The 20,031-nt window shown below is 41.5% G+C and overlaps 2 protein-coding genes across 6 annotated transcripts in view; both read left to right on the forward strand.

Annotated features, from left to right (window-relative positions):
- Nucleotides 1-2,207: 2,207 nt before the first annotated feature.
- LOC111859009 (serine/threonine-protein phosphatase 6 catalytic subunit-like) lies at nt 2,208-8,868 on the forward strand. The gene is made up of 7 exons (XM_023841293.2): nt 2,208-2,354; nt 3,034-3,129; nt 3,237-3,302; nt 3,710-3,851; nt 4,266-4,345; nt 6,303-6,512; nt 7,691-8,868. Exons 1-7 carry the CDS (start codon nt 2,280-2,282, stop codon nt 7,937-7,939), a joined length of 918 nt encoding a protein of 305 aa, XP_023697061.1. The 5' UTR covers nt 2,208-2,279; the 3' UTR covers nt 7,940-8,868.
- Nucleotides 8,869-8,981: 113 nt separating this feature from the next.
- Nucleotides 8,982-20,031, forward strand: part of LOC111859008 (protein SCAI-like) — a 41,779-nt gene continuing 30,729 nt past the window's right edge. For 4 of the 5 annotated variants that reach the window (XR_002841721.1, XM_023841289.1, XM_023841290.1 and 1 more), the window contains exon 1: nt 8,982-9,828. The gene's annotated coding sequence lies outside the window, so the exon portion shown is untranslated. The remainder of the gene's footprint in view (nt 9,829-20,031) is intronic. The other variant, XM_023841288.1, reaches the window with a different exon arrangement.

Below are 20,031 nucleotides of genomic sequence, written 5' to 3' on the forward strand. Positions count from 1 at the left end.
AATTGCGTTGCGTAAAATGCGGAGAGTGCTCGTGCACGTGGACGGGAACCTCGCGAACATGTACAGCAGTCACAGAATTCGATGGTCACAGAATTTGGTGTAACACCTGTTGGTTAGACTATTGTTATGGTAGGAGAAAGTTGGTTCCCAGCCGTGTTTAATCCCTTAGACCCCGTGGGTGGGTCTGGTGGAGGAAAGGGAAGTGTCCTTTTTAAAATTCTCCGTGTGTGTGTTTAGGATGGTCAGCTGATCGGGTTTGTGCAATACGGTGTGTGTTAAGGGAGGGCTGGAAGGAAGGGAGTACGCTGCTGCCTCGGAGGGGGGTGTTTGGTATAACTGAATGTGAATTACGATTATTCCTGGCTTGCTGTGCTTCTGTGAGTGGGATGCTGGTGAATCTGCGTTGCTGTGTTTCACACTCTGGCGGCGGGGTTATAGCCCGTTTATCTGCTCCCAGGCTGGTTGTACTGTGCTATGGGTCGGCTGAGTGGAGATGAATTAATTAAAGTATTTGATCCCTAAATTGGTGGCGTGTATCCCTTGGGCTTGCTGGGTGGGTAATCTGTGGGGAAGCGGGCTAGGATAGCTAAAGGATATATCTTTAATACCCACAGAGGATTTCTTACACTATTTTTATACTTATATTGTATTGTACTTGTCTTCGTGTTTATATGTGATAAAAATGTATATGTGTAAAATCTGATGCATTCGTCCATGAGGATAATACTAAACCTGTCGCGAGATCACAGGAAAGTGACAGTGGTTATGTCGAGATCACAAGATAACGAAGAAAAAAAAAGTTGATGCATGGCCTCTACAGACTTCCGTACCCATAGCTGAAAAGCTGCACTCAGTCTCACACCCTACAGACCCCACTAGTAACCCACTGTTTAAAAGTTGTGGTTTCAAACAAACCAGTGTTTTGCAGGTCTTTTGTCTTTAAAGAGCTAGCTTTCGTTTTAGTAATCTAAAATGCGCCTAGAAATAACTCTACGTATAGGCAGGCTCGCGCTCTGAGCTCGCTACGCCGTGCACCTTTTAGCGCAGTGCAAGTTTCTGCGGGACCTAAGATTGCATTTACAGTTAAAATTTTCAGTGATTAGAGCAGCTTATGGATGTAATGGCGAATCCGTTTTTATGACTGCAGTTTTAGCAACAGAAAAGTTTGGGGGCGCAAGACACACAGGGTGGGATGGAGTGGCAACTGCCCCATCTTTACCCCTGTAGATCCGCCCCTGCCTCTTGGCCTTGTAAAGTATAAATATGGCACTTAATTGTTATATTCCATCAATACTAAAGAGCACAGAGCCCCTTAAAGGGAATAATATTACACATTTCGAAGATGAAATCGACAGTTTTCACATTAAAGTTTTTCCGAGAAAAAGTTTAAAGATGAAGGGTACAAAGCGGTTGTTGCATCCAGGCGCGGTGCACGGAACGCGAAAGCAGGAGAGGGACACATAAGACTGGGGAATACGGGATTTAATGGAGACAGGGAGCAGGACATTAAGCAGGCAGCACAATACCATGAGACTTCAGGACTTCAATGACAAGACTAGGGAAACATACTCGAACGCGGACTGAAATACACAGGACTAATTGGAAATAACAAGAAACAGCTGTTGACATCGGGATTTCACACGAGGTTAACGAGGGGGGCGTGGCACACGAGAGGATCGGACAAGCAGGTCATGACAGCTGTCAGTGACTGTAAGATTTCTGTAAGTGTAAGTGAATGATGACACCATACAGATGCCTACCGTGGTAAAGTTTTATATTCAATATATTCGACATATTCAAAAAAATGTATTTCATCTAGTAACTAAAGCAACCAGGGATAGTTTGGGGACCACGTAAAAAAGGTATAGTTTTCAAGTCTTCCTAAAACACTAACAATCACTGTTATCGGGAAAAGCACCCCTGTTAATTAACTAGCATACACTGTAATTAGATCTTTTTATTGGGTATAATTCACAATAGTTCATAATTAATTATTCAATATAATTCATAATTTTGTTTTGTGCATATACTACAGTTCTGTATTTTAAATGTAGTACTAATTTTTTTCCTTTCATTCCTCTATATTAGCACCGATCAGGTAAATGCACCTTAATCTTGTTGTACTACAGTGTAATGACAACACTTCCTATCCTACAAATTTACAAGAAGTAACTCGCGCACTGCACACACGTACAAATTCAGGCCGATCGGCGCGCTGATCTGACAGGAAGTGACGCATTGGTGCGGCTCCTGTCTCCGCTACTGTTGTTGTTCTCAAAATGGCGCCGTTGGACTTAGATAAGTATGTGGAAATCGCAAGACAGTGCAAATATCTACCAGAAAATGACCTGAAGGTGGGTTTTCCGCCACTTCCTGGTCGTATAATTTAATTGCTTAATTTGGCGATCTAATAATGCGAAGTCCTGAGACAAAAAGAAAAAAATCCGACTGATTTCCCGGCTTCTGCTAAGCGGAACTTGAATACTTGCATTCTTCCTGCATTAGCATGTTAGCAAGCTAGCTAGAGGGATCTCCAGGGTATTTTGGCTATTTGGGCCATGATTACGATGTAGGGTTATCATCCCGCACAGATAGGACTCTTTAGGTATTTGAATTTATTTTATTTGATATGCCGGTTCCTCTTAGCTGTTTAAAGGTGGTTGGTTAGCTAATTAGGCAGTTATTTCGCTGTCCAACAAGTGAACTGTAGTAACTACTGTTTACTTTTGGCACCGGTTAGTAATTCTGCTGTATGATTACATAGACAACAGTGCATAATGGTAATCGTGGTGCTCGGTATAGCCCGTTCTGCATGAACTTTGCTGGGGAGAGTTTATTTGTGAGTGCGGCAGCCTGATTATTAGATATGTGAACCTCGTCGCTTAATGCAACCCTATTTCATTTTTGGGTGGTTTCAAATGCACACGTCTATCTAATGATGTACAGGCTACAATGTTAAGGTGTAACTGAGAGTATTTTAATTAGGCGAAGCACGGGGTGCTCACTCTGTCCTCTGAAATATCCCTCTTCCAGCGATTATGTGACTATGTATGTGACCTGCTACTAGAGGAGTCCAATGTGCAGCCCGTGTCCACCCCAGTCACAGTGTGTGGAGACATCCACGGCCAGGTAACCCCCAGAGTCCCCCTTCTCCCACCCACTAATGATTAACACATCCGGTTGAGTGGTACAGTCAAATCTGATTCCCTTCTCTTCTATTTCCTGTTCTGCCCCAGTTTTATGACCTGTGTGAACTATTCAGAACCGGAGGACAGGTTCCAGATACAAACTACATTTTTATGGTAAGTATGGAGATCTGAAGTCGAAGAATTTTTCCATAAAATTGAATGGTTGGTCATTGCCAAGCCAAAAATATGGGTCAATTTAATCATGTTTTAGGATTTTGTAGCATAATTCTGTTTGTGTTTATGTCCTCTTACTTTAAGTAAGTGTTTCACAACCTGTTCTTTGGGGACCTTCAGACTGTTTTGCATTTTTGCTCACTTCCAGCTCCCTGTCAGACAGTCCACACCTCTGCTCTCTCCCAGCTCCCAGTAGGGCAAAAATGTGGACTGTCTGGGGGCATTTTGTATCCCAAATGTATGCTGTACTCGGGAGCTGATGTGCATGATGGTGCAGTGGTGTTTGGCCCATTGTGTTGGAGCAGTGCCCCAAGTCGCATCACCAGGCAGCGCTTCCCTTCCCGCAGGGTGACTTTGTCGACCGGGGATACTACAGCTTGGAGACCTTCACATACCTGCTGGCCTTAAAGGCCAAGTGGCCAGATCGCATCACGCTGCTGCGCGGGAACCACGAGAGCCGGCAGATCACGCAGGTTTACGGCTTCTATGGTGAGTCGGCTGTGGCGCCCACCCCTAACTGAGAAAAGGCTCTTCCACAATCAGTCAAGGCACTCGAGCATCAATATCTGCCTCTTTAAGTCTTCAAGTTTCTTGTCACTGAATTGCATAAATGGTCTATTATGATGAGGCAGAGAGCCGCTGGCAGTAGGTTAAATGCTGCCTTTGGCCTTATATTCACATTAAACAAATGTTCTTAAAATGATCATCTCAATGTTGACTCTTGAGCAAGACCCTAACCCCAGCTGCTCTGGGGGTGCTAGACGCTGGCTGACCCTGTGCTCTGACCCCAAAACACCTGTATATAGGGTTGTGCGAAAGCTACTCAATTTCCCTAAGGTATCTCTTCTATAAGAAATCATAATGAAAATCCCCACTGAGCTCTGACTTCCTCTTCCATTCCAGATGAGTGCCAAACAAAATACGGCAATGCGAATGCTTGGCGATACTGCACAAAGGTGTTCGACATGCTGACTGTAGCGGCGGTGAGTGCAATGCTTCCCCCCTCTGCTGGATCTGCCTGGGCACAGCACGCCTACAGGCAGCTCTGTCAGTGCAGGGTCTGCTTCGCTCTGCCTGCGCCCCTCACGTAGAGGGGGTAAGTAGTTGGTGTGGTGGTTTGGGAGCCAGGGTTGGCTGCTCTGAGATAGCTGCACCTACATATGCAGCTGCCATAAATGGCCAAAATGTTGTAAAAGTAGGTGCCGGCAGGATGAAATTGAAAATTCCCACAGGTTGCATGTAATATATGAATGTATTGTTTCGATACCACCTAAAGATGTACAGATAAAGGGGCTGTTTTTAGTGGATTTTGGGTATGGCCCAAACTTGATGTTTGGGGACCTCACTTTCATTTCCATGGTGGGTATCTGTGGTTAATCGTGGGATTTCACTACAAATCTCCTGAAAAACATTTTCACACTTTATCTTGGTACTTGGGGCACTTTTGCCCTGCTCTAGGTAACGTGCTTTTGGTACTTCAAGAAGGTATGAAAAGTACGGTACTTCAAGGTGTTGGGTTAATTTTGCGATTAATACCAGCATCACATGTTATACACATGCAATTCTCATATCACAAGGACCGTGATAGTCAACTGGGTTGAGATCAGGATTAATGCTGTCCGGGCATTATAGTTTTTTTACATTGTCATAGGCAACAAAACTCAGCAAGCACTGCAGTTTTCATGATTCTTCCTTTTCAAGATTATCTAGTAAATGTTTAAAAAATCAGTTTAAAGTTTACCTCCAGTGCTTTTGCATGTGTCCTACATGCATTCTACTATACAGTCATAATCATTTTCATCTTTGCTGCTTAAATCACTCATAAACTGGTTTGTCATAAATTTGTTGAACTGCTTTTTTGCTTTATAAATACCCCAATATTTATTACAATGCAATCACGTTACAGTATTTGACAAGCATTCAAATGTTGTGCTGCCCCCTAGTTTATTATACAAAATACTTTTATTTCATGTTATGCCGTCCTGATCTTGTTGAATCTGTTCTTCTGACCAGATCGCAAATAAAGCTCGCTCACTTCATTTGTCCACTAATCCATTACTAATACTTTGAGAAATATATTGTTTTGTAACTTTTTTTGAAGACTGCAGTTGTATAGTGTTTCGGAAGCAGGCTATTTCCTTAACCATTCGACAACGAACACGTTTGCAAGTCTTACCCCAAAGTTTTGAAGTACTAAAAAAATAACCCAGTTGCTTTGGTATTTTGAGTTCTGGAACTTTTTGTACTGGTACTCGACCAGAAATACAGGAAAAGCAGAAGTATAGTACCAAAAGTACAGTACCTCGTGTGGTGGAAAAGCGCCCTTAGTCTAGTGGGGTTTTTGTAGGCATCAAAGAGAAAATTGACGGTGAAATTAACCAAAATTTTTACAGAAGAATGCTGGAAAAAATTAAGACTTTCAAAGAATATTTTTTGTTCAATTTTTGAAAGAAATGACAAGGCACAGGTTGGAAAAAGATTGAAGTATCATTTATTGACATTCAATGAATTATTTAAACCTGATAATTCTGGACAGGAAAACTAAGATTGTGGGCCGGTTTTTACACTTTCTCCTAGTCACTGCATTTACCTGCCTGTACCTGCTTACAGTGGTGAATGCCTGTGGGACTCCTGTAGAGTGAGTAATACGGTTTGTGTGGTCTTTGGTACTGCTGCACCAAGCTGGGCTCTCTCTGTCCCATTCTGTTTGAGTTTCAGTATGGGAGGTTTTCCAATTGAACCCTGAATTTGTTAACTTCATTTCTGCAGTCTGCTGAACTGTGGAGCTTTAGGAATCCAGAGAAGAAGAGCCCCTAGTTGGTTCAATATTGGTGTTTGATTTATAGCTAAGTTTGACCAGAGCTGGTTCAATGGTTATGGTCAAATCTAGAAAATGGACATTTTCAGCCTGCATCTCATTACAAGCTCCTTTGTGAACAGCTTATCGACGAGCAGATCCTGTGTGTCCACGGTGGACTTTCTCCCGACATCAAGACACTGGACCAGATCCGGACGATTGAGCGCAACCAGGAGATCCCGCACAAGGGGGCGTTCTGTGATCTGGTGTGGTCAGACCCGGAGGACGTAGACACCTGGGCCATCAGCCCAAGGGGTGCCGGGTGGCTGTTTGGTGCCAAGGTCACCAATGAGGTCAGCAGATTGCCATTTGCCATTTCATCCGACCTGCTTGTCTGTTTACAAAAATATAGCTCAGTATTGTTGCTTATCTTAAATGGAGTATTCAGAAACAATGAAAACCTGGAAAAACGGGCCTGTATCATGTTATCCATATAGTGCTTTTCCCCTGCCACCAAGAACCAAGCCGAACCACAAAGGGACGGTTTTCCATTGTCCACTATGTGAGCTGTACCTGACCCGTACCCGTGCTGACATGGCCTTGCTTACTAGCAGGGCCGACAGCGCCACTAAACCGAGTTGGTTGCGTCACCACATTCTGATTAGTTGAAATGCATGGAGAATATTCTATATATTATTCCTTTTTGGTAGTATCACATATCCGATAACTCGGAACTTGAAAATTTCCAGTCTCCTACTTAAAATACGGGAGAATTACTGACTGAAAAGAATGGATTCATAATGCAAATTTATGCAAGTTAGTGTTAATTCTGCTAGCATTTGCTGCTAACATAAAACAGCGATAATTACAGATGGAAAATTAGGAAATTAGCACATAGTAAGTCAAGATGTACACCATGTGAACAGTATATAAGCATCTCTTCGGTTTTGCAACAATGTCACTCTCCAAACCTGGTGGCGCCTTTACCGGGCCGACCCTTCTGCAGTGGAAATCCGAAAAGAGCTGGAGCGTGCTGTAACTAGGCTCTCTTCTCAGTCAGTTACAGCCTGGTTCCTATATGCCAGTGGAAAAGCACCAATAGATGTGTAAAACTGATTGGTTGCTTAGTTTTGGGAGTGTTTTCTTTCAAGATTCAAAACATTTTATTGGTTACATGAAACTAATGTGAGACTAGGGGAACGCTTAGTGGTTCAGCTTCACTCCGTGCAAGATAGAACCGTCAGAAAACAAAAGGCAGTAGTGTCATGAAAACAAGTGACATTAGTTAGATTTTAATCCTTTTACTCCTCTCACATTATGTATTATAGCGTTGGTGTAGGTTCAGTGTTGTATTGTTTTTTTTATTCTGAAGGAGTGCCCAAAACGGAGTGTGCCCTGAGATTTTCAGCAGGTCTGTTGTGACATGTCCCCCATCCCCCCTTTCAGCTGGAGGCCTGGGCTTTGGGTGACAGGGTCTGGTAGGTAGCTCAGCTCCTGCCTGACCTGTTCTTTGAACTTCTTAACCCCTCAGTTTGTCCACATCAACAACCTGAAGCTCATCTGCCGCGCCCACCAGCTCGTCCATGAGGGCTACAAGTTCATGTTCGACGAGAAGCTGGTGACGGTGTGGTCGGCACCCAACTACTGCTACCGCTGCGGGAACATCGCCTCCATCATGGTGTTCAAGGACGCCTGCACGCGGGAGCCTAAGCTGTTCCGTGCCGTGCCGGACTCGGAGCGCGTCATCCCACCAAGGACGACAACGCCGTACTTCCTGTAAACACGGGGCCAGTTACCCTTGCCTCTGCCCTCTTCCCCCATTCACTTCTATGTGTACCTCAGCTTCCTTCTAGGATTTCCCCTCTTCAATTTTTAATTATTGTATTACATCTTTTTTAAATACTTAGACTTGCATTCTCAGTCCTTCCTTTGAAGGCCTGGTTTGTTACAAAGACCTTATATTTATTTTGAGTTTTTTTTTTTTTTTTGCCACTTGCCACCTGAAACACTTGCAAACCAAAAATGATCCACCAGTCACATGACCATACAGCTCTCGATATGCCCACCGCCCATTCTCATGTAGTGTCCTCTGTCAGGTCTTTTTCCTGTCTCTGTACGTGTTCCTTGTACTCGCTGTCTCTCATGATGGGCCACTTCAGAGTCTTTCTTACTTTGGGCTGCTGTGTCTGGGGGTGGCAGTATGCAGAGAGGATGAACTGTGAGCAATGTAATACAACTTAAATGATCCAAGTTGCCTTCTGCAGTCAAAACAACCTCTCCCAAATTCTGCTCTGCGTAGTAGAAGTGACCCTAAACTGAAAAGGGTTGCACCTGAATTTATGTAAATTATAGATTTAAAACCGGCAATATTTTTTTCCTATTTGTAGTATGTATAGAGGTTGGAAGTGGTGAGGAAAGGTTTTTTTGTGTTAAAAAAAAAACAAAAACAAAAAAAAACGGTGAATTTCCTTTATTTCACCCACTTTTACAACAGGGCCAGAATTACAGTCCACAGTGTCCACTTGCTGTTAAATTAAGACAGATGGATAGAGGGTCCAGCAAGAGGAACTTGGTGGGATGCGATTCATCTGTACGTTCTAGTAATCGTTTTGATTTTCTCCCTGCTTTTCTTGGATTTGTTTTATTGTTTAAACTGCAACCCCCAGGTAATTAAATATTGAAAATAAAACGCCTTTATTATGAACTTTATATGTTTTTACCGGTATCTTGATTTTGAGCTTTTTTTTTCTTCCTTTTTTCACCGTCGCTCCGTGGTAGCCACGAGGTGGCGGTGCGGGACTGTAACTGTCAGTTGACCAATCAGGCCGGTGCCCTGGGCCTGGGACCACATTTTCGTGACGTTTTGTTGAAATGGCAGAGCCATGGGCCAATGAAATGCTTGTAAGCAGTTGCAGACGTCATCTGAGATCAACGTGAATCGAATGGTGCGTGGACGTATTTCGGGGGGGAGTAGAAACTGTGGCCTGCTTGTAATCACGGCCAAGGCTTAAGCGATGCGCATAGCAGATGAAAATGGGAAGCTGTGAATGGCCATGAGGCACCGAATTTGATGCCTGGAGTTAGTCAAATTAACATACGTTTTCTACCTGGCGAGGAAAAGCGGACACTGAGGGCGGGAGCCCATCTCAGGTAGCTGGTTGGCTCGCCAGCGCGTGCAGTTAATGCAGTTTAAAGTTTAAACGGGTCGCTTGCTCGCGCGGGTGACAGCGCGAAGGCACTGATATGCGGCGGTCCGGCTTTCAGTCACGTTCCGGAGCAGCCGGCACTTTTCACCCGGCGTGAACCATCTTAAATCCGCTCCTTCACTCACACCACGTATTGTCACTTAAGCTCAGCATTTGAGACCCGCTGCATGCCAAAAAATAATTATCCTGATTTTGGGAGGGGTGGTTATTGTTTTGTTTTGGACGTGTCAGTGGGGCTGACAGGTAGCTGTTGCGCAGCGGGCGGCAGCGCTGTGGTGGTGTAGGTAAGCCAGACCGCTCTTCGTCTGCCTAGTCTGCTCCGTAGCTGAAGGGTCTTCCCGTACCTCAATTTTCCTGTCGTTTCGGCACTGACCGAAAGCGGGACAGCAGCCGCGTCTCGTGTCGCCGCAGCGGGAGTGGAAGGGACGCACGGCGGCGCACTCAAACCGTTCAAAGGAAGGCGGTAGGTGCTTGGCTTTTTCTTTAAATAATCCCTTTGTGCTATTTTATATTCGGTTTTGCATCAGCATGCCTGGGTGGGATTTGGTATTTGCCAGGTAGCAGTTTCATTAAGGGCACCTGTCTTGTCCATTGCATCGACCTGTGGGACCCAGCACTGATATTCATCGTCCTTATCATTATGAACGTGGCAGGACATTAAGCACTTTTGGGCGCCTCCATGCCACAATTCTCACCATTTAAGTGAAGCGCCATATAATCCGTTGGATCGTCAATTTGCCTATTTTAGCAAATGGACTTGGATCACCGTACTCCGCCTCCGCAGTCGCCCCAGATAGAGCGATGCGGATGGCAAGCTGTTCGGTCCCTTCATTTTTGTGGCTGTCGAGGTATATAGGAATCCGATGCATGTGCGTCTTTCAAGCCCCTTTTGTGGAAATCTTTGGTTTCTGGAAAACGTGACATACGCTTTTATTTTGGATTTAGTGAGAAACGCATCAGTCTTTTCCTGATTCAGTGACACACAGCCATAATACGAGGTGTGTGTGCGCGCGCGCTGGAAGAGCTGTTGTACACAGGTAGGCGCTCCGAAGGGTGTCATGGAAACAGTTGATGCTGGCTGAAAATGTAGCCGGTACACGATGCTGTTCATCTCTAAGTGTCAAATTGGTGAATGATCTGGGTGAAATCGCGGAACAAGCGATACGCATAACGCACCAAGGAAAGAATCCAGGAGCCATCAGCCCGCTACTTCACCCTGTTTTACTGACGTCATGCTTAACTACTGCCGTGACGATATGAGCAGTAATGTGCGCTGATGCAAGGAAATGGGTTATTCTCTGCATCTTTTAGAAATTAACTGTTCTGTTGTTATAGTGGTTGTTTTTAATCCCATACTTTAATAAAAAGCAGTGGGGTCTTTGTCATGTTACATTTTCCTTTTTTGCTGGTTGAAGCTACTTTTTTGTTGGAGCAGAGCACAATGTTATACTGGAAGTAAACATGTAAATCAGCTTCAAAAGAAGGAGGCATTGCTACAGGCCTGTCTGATCTTTTCCTAGATTAAATGACACCATTGCCCTACTTTCTTTGTCTCCATTTTAATATTCTCATTATGAAGTCAGTCTCTGAATTTCTGAAGTTTGGGTAGGGGGTTGTTACAGCTCTGTCAATGATGGATCTTGATTGTGTTGCTTTATGTAGAGTTTATACAAGAACCATCAACAGAAATGACTTTTAATTCCTCAGTTCCAAGATCTTGAACTGAGGCCTTTTTTTGTCTCCACCCCCGCCCCTTATATTTCTGTTTTTCACCAATAATACTGTTCTGTACTTTGCTTCAATTGTCAATGAGAACATTAGTCCAACTTTGGTTTTAGCCTTCTGTGCCCTGTTTGAGCACTGTCTATGCACATCAAGAAAATTTATCTAATTGAAGTGCCAGGTCAGCCAGTTCAGTCTTTTAATTTCCCTTTAAAACAACCCACCTGAGACTTTATTAAATACATGCATTTAGTGGTTTGGTGCTGGCCAGTATTCCTGCACTGACAGAGTTGTCTAGAAAGCTTTTATTTGCTGGGCCTGTTCCGGCACCAAATTAATTCTGAAGGATTGTGTCAGACTGCAATGGATTGATGCCCAAAGGGCCTGAAACTTAGTAATACACTAATAGGAATGGTTAGTAAATGAATTATTTCACTGCTTAGATGTCACCTTTCTCCACACATTTCATTTTTAACCTGTATAACATTGCAGACATACTGAAAACATGGTATAACTGTTAGCTCTGTTAGTCACAGAGCAGGAGGTGGCCTTTTAGAAGCTGTGGTTTTAACTTTTTTCCCCATATGTCCCTTCACAGGTTTGTCATTGTACACAAATAGATGCTGAGATGTTTGCTTACACCACTTTAAATTAAGTGCAAGTGTAACTTATTCCTGTTACATGTTTGTGATTCATCTTGCAATAAGGCAGTTAAATCTGTGTTTCCCACTGTGACACAGAGGCAGCTAGGTGGAGTTTGTTGGACTCTGCCCTTCCATTTTATTTTACTGATCACTTTGAACTGGCTTTCCATTGAAAATGACATGGAGAACTTACAGATTTACATTTTAGCCACTGACTGACAGGACTTTTTCCAAATAAAGCAGTTCAATTTAAGCATAAAATACACAAATACTCTTTATTTTCTTAATGAGTTCAGTCAAAATTATTAGAAATAGGGAATAGTTCCATATCCCAGAGGTTGCCTGCATACTTACATACAAGTGTCCCAATTTCAGTGTTTCCCTAATGGGACTCTAATTAATTGCATATTGCATGACCTAGCCAGTTTCTCCAGCTGTGCCCTGATGAAGGGCTGCTGCTAATGGACAGAGAGTTTTGCAACCCAAATTCCAATGGGGGGGGGATTTGTTCTTATAACAAATGTAGAGATAGATGCCAAGGCAGGTCATGTAGTGGTTAAGATTCAATAAGAGGTTTGTGGTGGCAGAATTTTTAAATGGGTGGGACAGTGCCATAGCCTGTCTTGTTTCCTTGACTGACCCTTGAAAACATAAAAAGAAAGTAAAAGAATTCAAATCACTTAATCATTTTAGTCCAAAGCAAAAATATCTGCAAGCCTTGCAGTCAGGACATTTCTTGCCACCCCTGTCTCTTCCCAAAGAACAGTTCTGTCCCGGTCCTGAAGGTCAGCTAAATCCCCTCCCCACTCACATACACATGTATACATATATTGTTGAATTATGGTGGAAGTTAGAATTTTGATTTTTTGCAAGATGATCTGTGTAATGGTAAACTAGGACTATTGAATTTAGATATTCTAACAACAAAACGGCAAGTAGCTCTGCATGCTGTGGTTATTTGCCCACAGTATAGCAGTTCATTATAAGGCACAAAAGGAAAGCCACCTTTCTTTTTGTTGATTTGTAAACACAGTGTATCAGCTTTGTTTTATTTCTGTTTTCTAATGTCACTGATTTAAATAATAAAACTTTTTCCTTAATATCTGGTGTATATTTTGAAGAAGTTTAATGTGGTACCCCATGGTCTTAGAAACTGAGGGAAGTTTGCATGTGTTGTCATGTTTTCTCTTCTAATATATTTTGCATTACTTTTTCTGAATTTCTGCTGTTTATCGGCTCATTAACACTGAGTTTATATTATTGTGTTGATATATCTCTATTGATTTTTTGAATTGTGTAATGTATGTACTGTACTCACTGAGCATACACTTAATGTTCATTCTCCCAATGCACTTCTATGCATATCATTTCCTAGGTTTGTTCATTGTTTATCTTCATTATCTAACAAAACATTATGGATATCTGCTTTCGTGTAAGAATAATGAAGGTGGTACTCTATTCTTGGACTCATTTTCTGTGTGTCCCTCTGCAGTGATTTGAGGTGTCTTGTTTTTAAGGTACTGTATTGTGTGAGCCCTCAACTCCATTGACTGCATCAGACTAAACTGCCATGAAGTGTTTTGTCTTTATCACCAGAACAAGACCAAAAAATAGCTTTGTTGGCAATAGTTCATGGTCACCTGCTGTCTTAGGAACAATAAAGTAACCATTTCATTTGTTCTCATTACTGTTTTTACCTCTAGTAATTTGGACTTCAAGATTGACCCTAGGGCTGGGCGATATGATCTCAAATCAATATCACTGAGCATATTGAACATTTTACCTCGATTATGATTAATAAACGATTGTTTTGTTTTTGTGTTTGTTTTTTGGCCTCATAGTTCACTGACAAGGTTTGTACTGTAAATATGCTTAACTATTAAAACTGGGATATTTTTTTCTAACAAAAGATTGTATAGACTGATCGCTTAAACTGATTTTCCACAGTTTTTACATTTGTTCTGTCGTCTTCACTAAAACCAAAATTTGTCCAAACGACAGACACAGTATTTTTCTTCGGACAAGCTGCTTGATTTGCTCAAACAGCTCTGTGTTTGAGTTCTCCTCCATATTGCATCTATGTCACAGACTGGATGGGGAGAACTGTAGATTGTGACAACCCCAAGCCATGCCCCAACACTGCGCCAACGCTAGACTATGCCATGCGGTCCATTGTTTATTTTTATTATTACTCTGTATTCGTTAATTTGTTCGTGAATAGCAAACTTTTCTACAACTATTACGTAACTTTTTGGTGAGCAATGGCTAACAAATGCGAGGCTGACACGGAAGCGTTACCTTTTGTTTCCGCTCAGAGACGTGCCGTGTGACTCATTTCCCGGCGCGTACAATTTATATTAGGTCAGCGTTCACGGTCGACTTCTGATATTCAGATCGAGTTCTAGGTCAAACTGGTTTGTTCGACTTTCAAGAAATTTGAGTTCTAGTGAGTTTGAGAACCGAGGTACCACTGTACTTTTTTTAAGTAGGAGGTTGGAAGATAACTGGAGTTCCTAGTTATTGGGAATGGACCGGTACATCTCGATGTGCGACACTAGTAATAATGAATAATATATAAAATATACCCTTTTTTTCCTTCATGTAATCCATGCATGGTGGTGCAGTGGTTAGCACTGTTGCCTCACACCTCTGGGACCTGGGTTCGAGTCTCTGCTTGGGTCACATGTGTGTGGAGTTTGTATGTTCTCCCCATGTCGTTGTGGGGTTTCCTCCGGGTACTCCGGTTTTCCCCCCACAGTCCAAAGACATGCTGAGGCTAATTGGAGTTGCTAAATTGCCCTTAGGTGTGCATGTGTGAGTGAATGGTGTGTGAGTGTGCCCTGCGATGGGCTGGCCCCCCATCCATGGTTGTTCCCTGCCTCGTGCCCATTGCTTCTGGGATAGGCTCCGGACCCCCCGCGACCCAGTAGGATAAGCGGGTTGGACAATGGATGGATGGATGGATAATCCATGCACAAAGGAAAACTGCCAGTTCTTGGTGGCAGTGGAAAAGCGCCACTAGTAAACCTGACAGCCCCCATAGTCGGTGCTCATTTTTAAGGATTTTTTTCCCAGTTGTCCATAGGGTTACCACCTGCATAACCTGGACTTGCCCACTGATAAATGATACTGCCCTGCAAAAGACGGCTGCATCAATATTTTAAGTTTGCGTTGTCTATTTACAACATGAATCGTCTGTCTGTCAGTACCTACATCAATATTGCCTTATATGATACAAAACATTGTTTGTAGATGTTACACATCACTAACACTTGATATCAAAAATTAAAAAGAAATTTATAATTTATAGAAATTTATAATGTGCGCAGGTGATTAGTGTCGTCCCATAAACCATGCAGAACACTATTGTTTTGTAGACCAACTTTTTTAAAATAAATAACCTTTTATGTAATAGATTTGTGTAAAACATATTATATTTGTTCGAGAAAAAACATCCCAATACATATTTTACGCATTTATGACAAACTGCACAAGACAAAAAAATCCAATATTTTTACTGAAAATAAAATCTATGTAAAAGTGTACCTGCTCTGTCCAAACCCATGTACTTCCAGGGTTTGACTGTATTTATTTTATTACATATGGACACACAGCATACATTTATGCATGAAGACCAGATACACCGTGTTTAGTGTTTGTAGCAGAACAGTAATTTACAAAGTTCAGCATTACTAATTCTGGCCGATTTATAAGAAGAGTTGCCATCCATCCCTTATAATATGGCATGCGGCATTTCAGTAAGGGACAGGTGACAACCTTAATTATAATAACCAGATATTGTACTAAATGAAGTGTTTGGCAACTGAAAGAGCTGGCTTTTACTGCTGATCAGAGCCAAATTATCTGGCTCACTAAAAACAGCTGGAATTCCCATCACTACCACACAAGTTGATACCCACACAAATGTACTGTCTGAAATACCACATCGCAGTTGCGCATAAAGCACATGATGGGTACTTAAGACATACATATTTAATGTGTTACATATACATGTGTGTTCACCAGCAGCGCAACATCTGTGAGGTAAGTGTCAAGGCTGACAACGCGGCAGACAAGCCGAGCATGTGGGGCTTACTGGATAGATTGCATATCAGTGCCCGGACTGATGGGATGGTGATTGATCCAATCAAGGACATATGGTTTGACGGCTTCGATAAAAACCAATAAAGGGACTAGGTGAAAATTTTCATGGTTGTCTAGCAAGTTACCGTCAGTACCTATTGTTTCCCAAGAGATAATTTGGTAGTCACAGATGACCAGACAGCCGTTAAATTCGAGCAATGCCCATAGTTCTGTTTGCTAACTTCTCTTTGATGTACACACAATTCACAAAATAATTAAATGTTACCTTTTTTTGTAATATTTTTGTAGGTGAGTAAGTTGAGATTTGGTGAATTCACCTTTTTAAGGGATACCTGATTGGATTTTTTCAAACTCTTTAACAATTAAGTGCCTTCATCTATGGTAAAAAAGATTAAAAAATAAAATTCCTTAGATCACGGCCCTATAATCTGTCTCTTCCTTTGGTCTTTCCTCATTTAGTTCTTCATGTTACCTAGCTTTGCAATGCATGTATAGAACAGATTTCGTATCTGGGTTTGTGCCCTTGGGCAAATCATTGAATTGGGTGAATCTGATCTACATGCAAATAGAAAGTTGATCCTAGAGTATCTTTCTCCTGGGTGTGTGTGAGTGTTGTTGTTGTTGTTATTGTGAGAGGAGTTTTGATTCTTGAATTGGTAGGCCAACACTAACTACTGAGTACCACTGCCAGATCAACCAATGTCACTCGCATTTAGTGTGTGTTTGTGTGCGTGCAAGGTTTCCTTTCTGTTGCCCCACAACAGAGCTAATTTAACAGCTGAACAGTGCTGTGCAGCTTCAGATTCTGCTGACTGTGCATGTCCCCCCTACTGAGTTTCTCTTTCACGGTCCCCCACCCCATAGTCCAGTTCTGCATGGGTTATAGGAATGGCATACATACAGGTAGTAGTGCCAGCACTATAAATACAGTTCTAAAAATAAGACCTGACACAAAACTGCAAAAATAGTAATGTAAAATTATAACCTCTTAGTGATAGTGATTAATGGGCTCTTTCCATTGATCAAATAGGTACTGGATTCTGTTGGACTGTTGTGTGTTAATGGATAGTGTGCACACATTTAAGCATACATGCCTTTCTGTTTGTCAGGGCATTCTACTGACACTGAATAAAGATGGTGTTAAGTTTGTATTGTGGGCATCATTGCAACATGGTTTTACATTTTTATTTGATGGTCATTTCCAAAGTCAAACATCAGCTGTTTACTGATTTTCCTCTCATTATTCAGAAAGAGATTTTCTTTATGTCCAATAATATGTCCCAGTTTGTTACTGTAAAATTTGCTGTTGCTGGTTTATGTTTCCGATATAGATAAACCAATCTGATATTCAGATCGGTATTGGCACTGATCCATGCGTATTTGACGGATTGGTTATCGGCCATACGTGACCAATCCACGTCCGATACTTACTTATTTAGTTTTTGGCAGTCTCTAAAAAGACGGCTCCTATTTTGTGTTAAATCTATTTGTACAATCGCCCAACAGTTCTTTTCATAAGAACATAAGAACTATACAAACGAGAGGAAGCCATTCGGCCCATCGAGCTCGCTTGGGGAGAACTTAACTAATAGCTCAGAGTTGTTAAAATCTTATCTAGCTCTGATTTAAAGGAACCCAAAGATTCAGCTTGCACTATGTTATCAGGAAGACTATTCCATACTCTGTGTAAAGAAGTGCTTCCTTAAATCCAGTTTGAAATTTTCTCCCGCTAATTTCCACCTATGGCCACGAGTTCTTGTATTTGAACTAATGCTGAAATAACTTCGGTTGAACAGCATCCAAACCTGTTAGAATCTTATAGACCTGGATCATGTCCCCCCTCAGTCTCCTTTGCTTGAGGCTGAAAAGATTTAGCTCAACTAACCTTTCCTCGTATGACATTTTCACTTGGAAACCGAGCAAGTCCTGGTTTACGAGCGCCAAGTATCATCAAAAATCATATGTTTTTCTTGTTTTTACGTGCGCTCGGCTTCAAAACAGGAAGCGCATGCGTGCGCTTCTTGTTTTGACGCCGAGCGCACGCCATCACAACTGAACCAATGGTTATTCACTTTCTCCCGCTGCGGAATTGTGGGTAATCGTCTCCCATGCTCTGTCTCAGTCGGCATGCCTCACTCGTATAGTCAAAATTTAGTAGAAAAGCACCACCTGAATAAGGGCGTAGCAGTGTGAGCGATGAATCTGTTTAACGACAATGCAATGTCCACATTTTTACGAAATCGTAAAGGAGGCAAAAGAGGCTGTCATTGGATGGGTTCCTTGTTAAAGTCGCACAAACAGAAAAAGATTCCAGTGAGCCAACAGATAGCAGTGATTCCATTAATTATAGTGAAAGTCGTCCTACAAAATAACCCTCCTCTTCTCCTCTCTCGTCTCCCTCACACCATCCACGATTCTTTTCAAAGGTAAAGCACAGGTTAATTTGTTTAATGTATTTTTACTTTATATTTTGTATTAATTTTTATATGAATATTTTTGAGTTGTGGAACGGATCATATGAGTTTCCATTGAAAATTCGCTTTGATATACGAGTGCTTTGGATTACAAGCATGTTTCCGGAACGAATTATGCTCGTAAATCAAGGTACCACTGTAAATGTGTGTGAAGAACAGAGAACAGAAAATCTCACTTCATGCAGCTGACCAAAGTTGGCAACCCTGCATTTTATTTGAAATGAGAAGTATAATGCAGTTTTCGACTGAAGCGGCCTATCATTCCTTTGCTTTTTTACTCAGACAAATACAAAACGAATGAATAAACATTATATGCATCTCTTTTCTAAATAATAAGACCGCTTACCCATACCCAACTGTAATAGTGATTAAAACAATCTATTCTTTTAGTATTTATGTTAAAGCGAGGCTTTTCTTTGTATGTCGAAGTATGTCGCTGCTGGTGTTTAAAAGGAGGTCACTGGTTATATTGATGATAGGACCTTTCTGAAACAAATAGGAAGACAATTCACTTATAGCTCAGTAGTGGAATCAGTATTTTTTTCTGCACCGTGAATTCAATATTTTCCTTGGGTTTCACGTGTTTGCTGTTTGTGGGTCTATACGCAGTCTTTTTGGGCCACTTCTGACTTCTTCGCCACTTTTGTCTGTGTTTGCCCAATTTAGCATTTTTTTAAAATAAAGGATTATATAACAGATATCAATCATTCGACCCTCAACGAGGTACCAACACTGATGTCTGCATACTTTGAGTGGTGGGTGCTTTAGGGCTGGGACGATTATTCGAAGTAATTGACGATGTCTACTATAAAAATGCATCGACGTGGAATTTTAAACTATGTAAATGTTTTGTAATTGCAATGCACTATGTGATGCGCTAATCATGTTGTAAGGGAAAGTACTTTATCACTTCGAGAGCACGTTAATGCTGTCCTTTTAAGAATCGTGCAATAAAACAGTCTGCTAATAACTGAACTTTACTGTCCACTTGATGATCTCTTTGCCACTCGAGAGCTACAATATTTTATTTATTGGACCTGCTGCATGGTTTTCTTTTACAATACAAAGATATTCTGCTAATAAGCTGGCTAGTTGTTTCACTGCTGGCACTGTTAAAACTATATCAATTATAGACTGAATTCCGATATAGTTTTGTTAATGACGCAGTTTCAGCCATTTTATATTTTCTGTTTACTTATTCTGTCATGTAAGAGTGAGACAAATTATGATTTTAGACTACTCTCACACACTGTAGCCTGAATCGTTCCTTGCTCACTGAAGTAAGCTTAACTATAATAATAATAATAATAATTGGTACTTTATTGATCCCTGTGGGGAAATTGTTTTTACGCCTCCCTCAACTTGCACTTTGTAGAGCAAGCTGTCCGCGATAAGCTACCTTTGCTAGTGTTTGTTAAAAACATGTTTCTCTAGTTGAAATCATTCCATGTTTTAGCATCTATTTCAACATTAAAGTCAAATTGGTGTACTGAAATAATTAAGTAAAAACTATTGCAGTGATTATTAACTTCAGTCTAAAATAGAAATCCTGTTGAATCTCTTAAGATTAGCCCTTTTTGTTAATAATGCTCTAATGTTTAAGAAATGTTTTTATAAATTGAAATGTTAATGAGAGTTTCAGATCTGTGTGTGTGTGGGAGGGGGTGAATTGTTGTATTGAGTGACTAACTTGAAAATAATTGCTTATCAATAAATTTATCA

This window comes from Paramormyrops kingsleyae, chromosome 7 (genome assembly GCF_048594095.1).
Source record: "Paramormyrops kingsleyae isolate MSU_618 chromosome 7, PKINGS_0.4, whole genome shotgun sequence".
In the NCBI taxonomy this organism is placed as follows: Eukaryota; Metazoa; Chordata; class Actinopteri; order Osteoglossiformes; family Mormyridae; genus Paramormyrops; species Paramormyrops kingsleyae.

Excerpts from the sequence above, each read along its gene's own strand:
- LOC111859009 (XM_023841293.2), top strand. The coding sequence starts at position 2,280 with ATGGCGCCGTTGGACTTAGATAAGTATGTGGAAATCGCAAGACAGTGC. Across the intron at positions 2,355-3,033 it reads TACCAGAAAATGACCTGAAG|CGATTATGTGACTATGTATG; the intron begins GTGGGTTTTCCG and ends TCCCTCTTCCAG. Across the intron at positions 3,130-3,236 it reads GTGGAGACATCCACGGCCAG|TTTTATGACCTGTGTGAACT; the intron begins GTAACCCCCAGA and ends GTTCTGCCCCAG.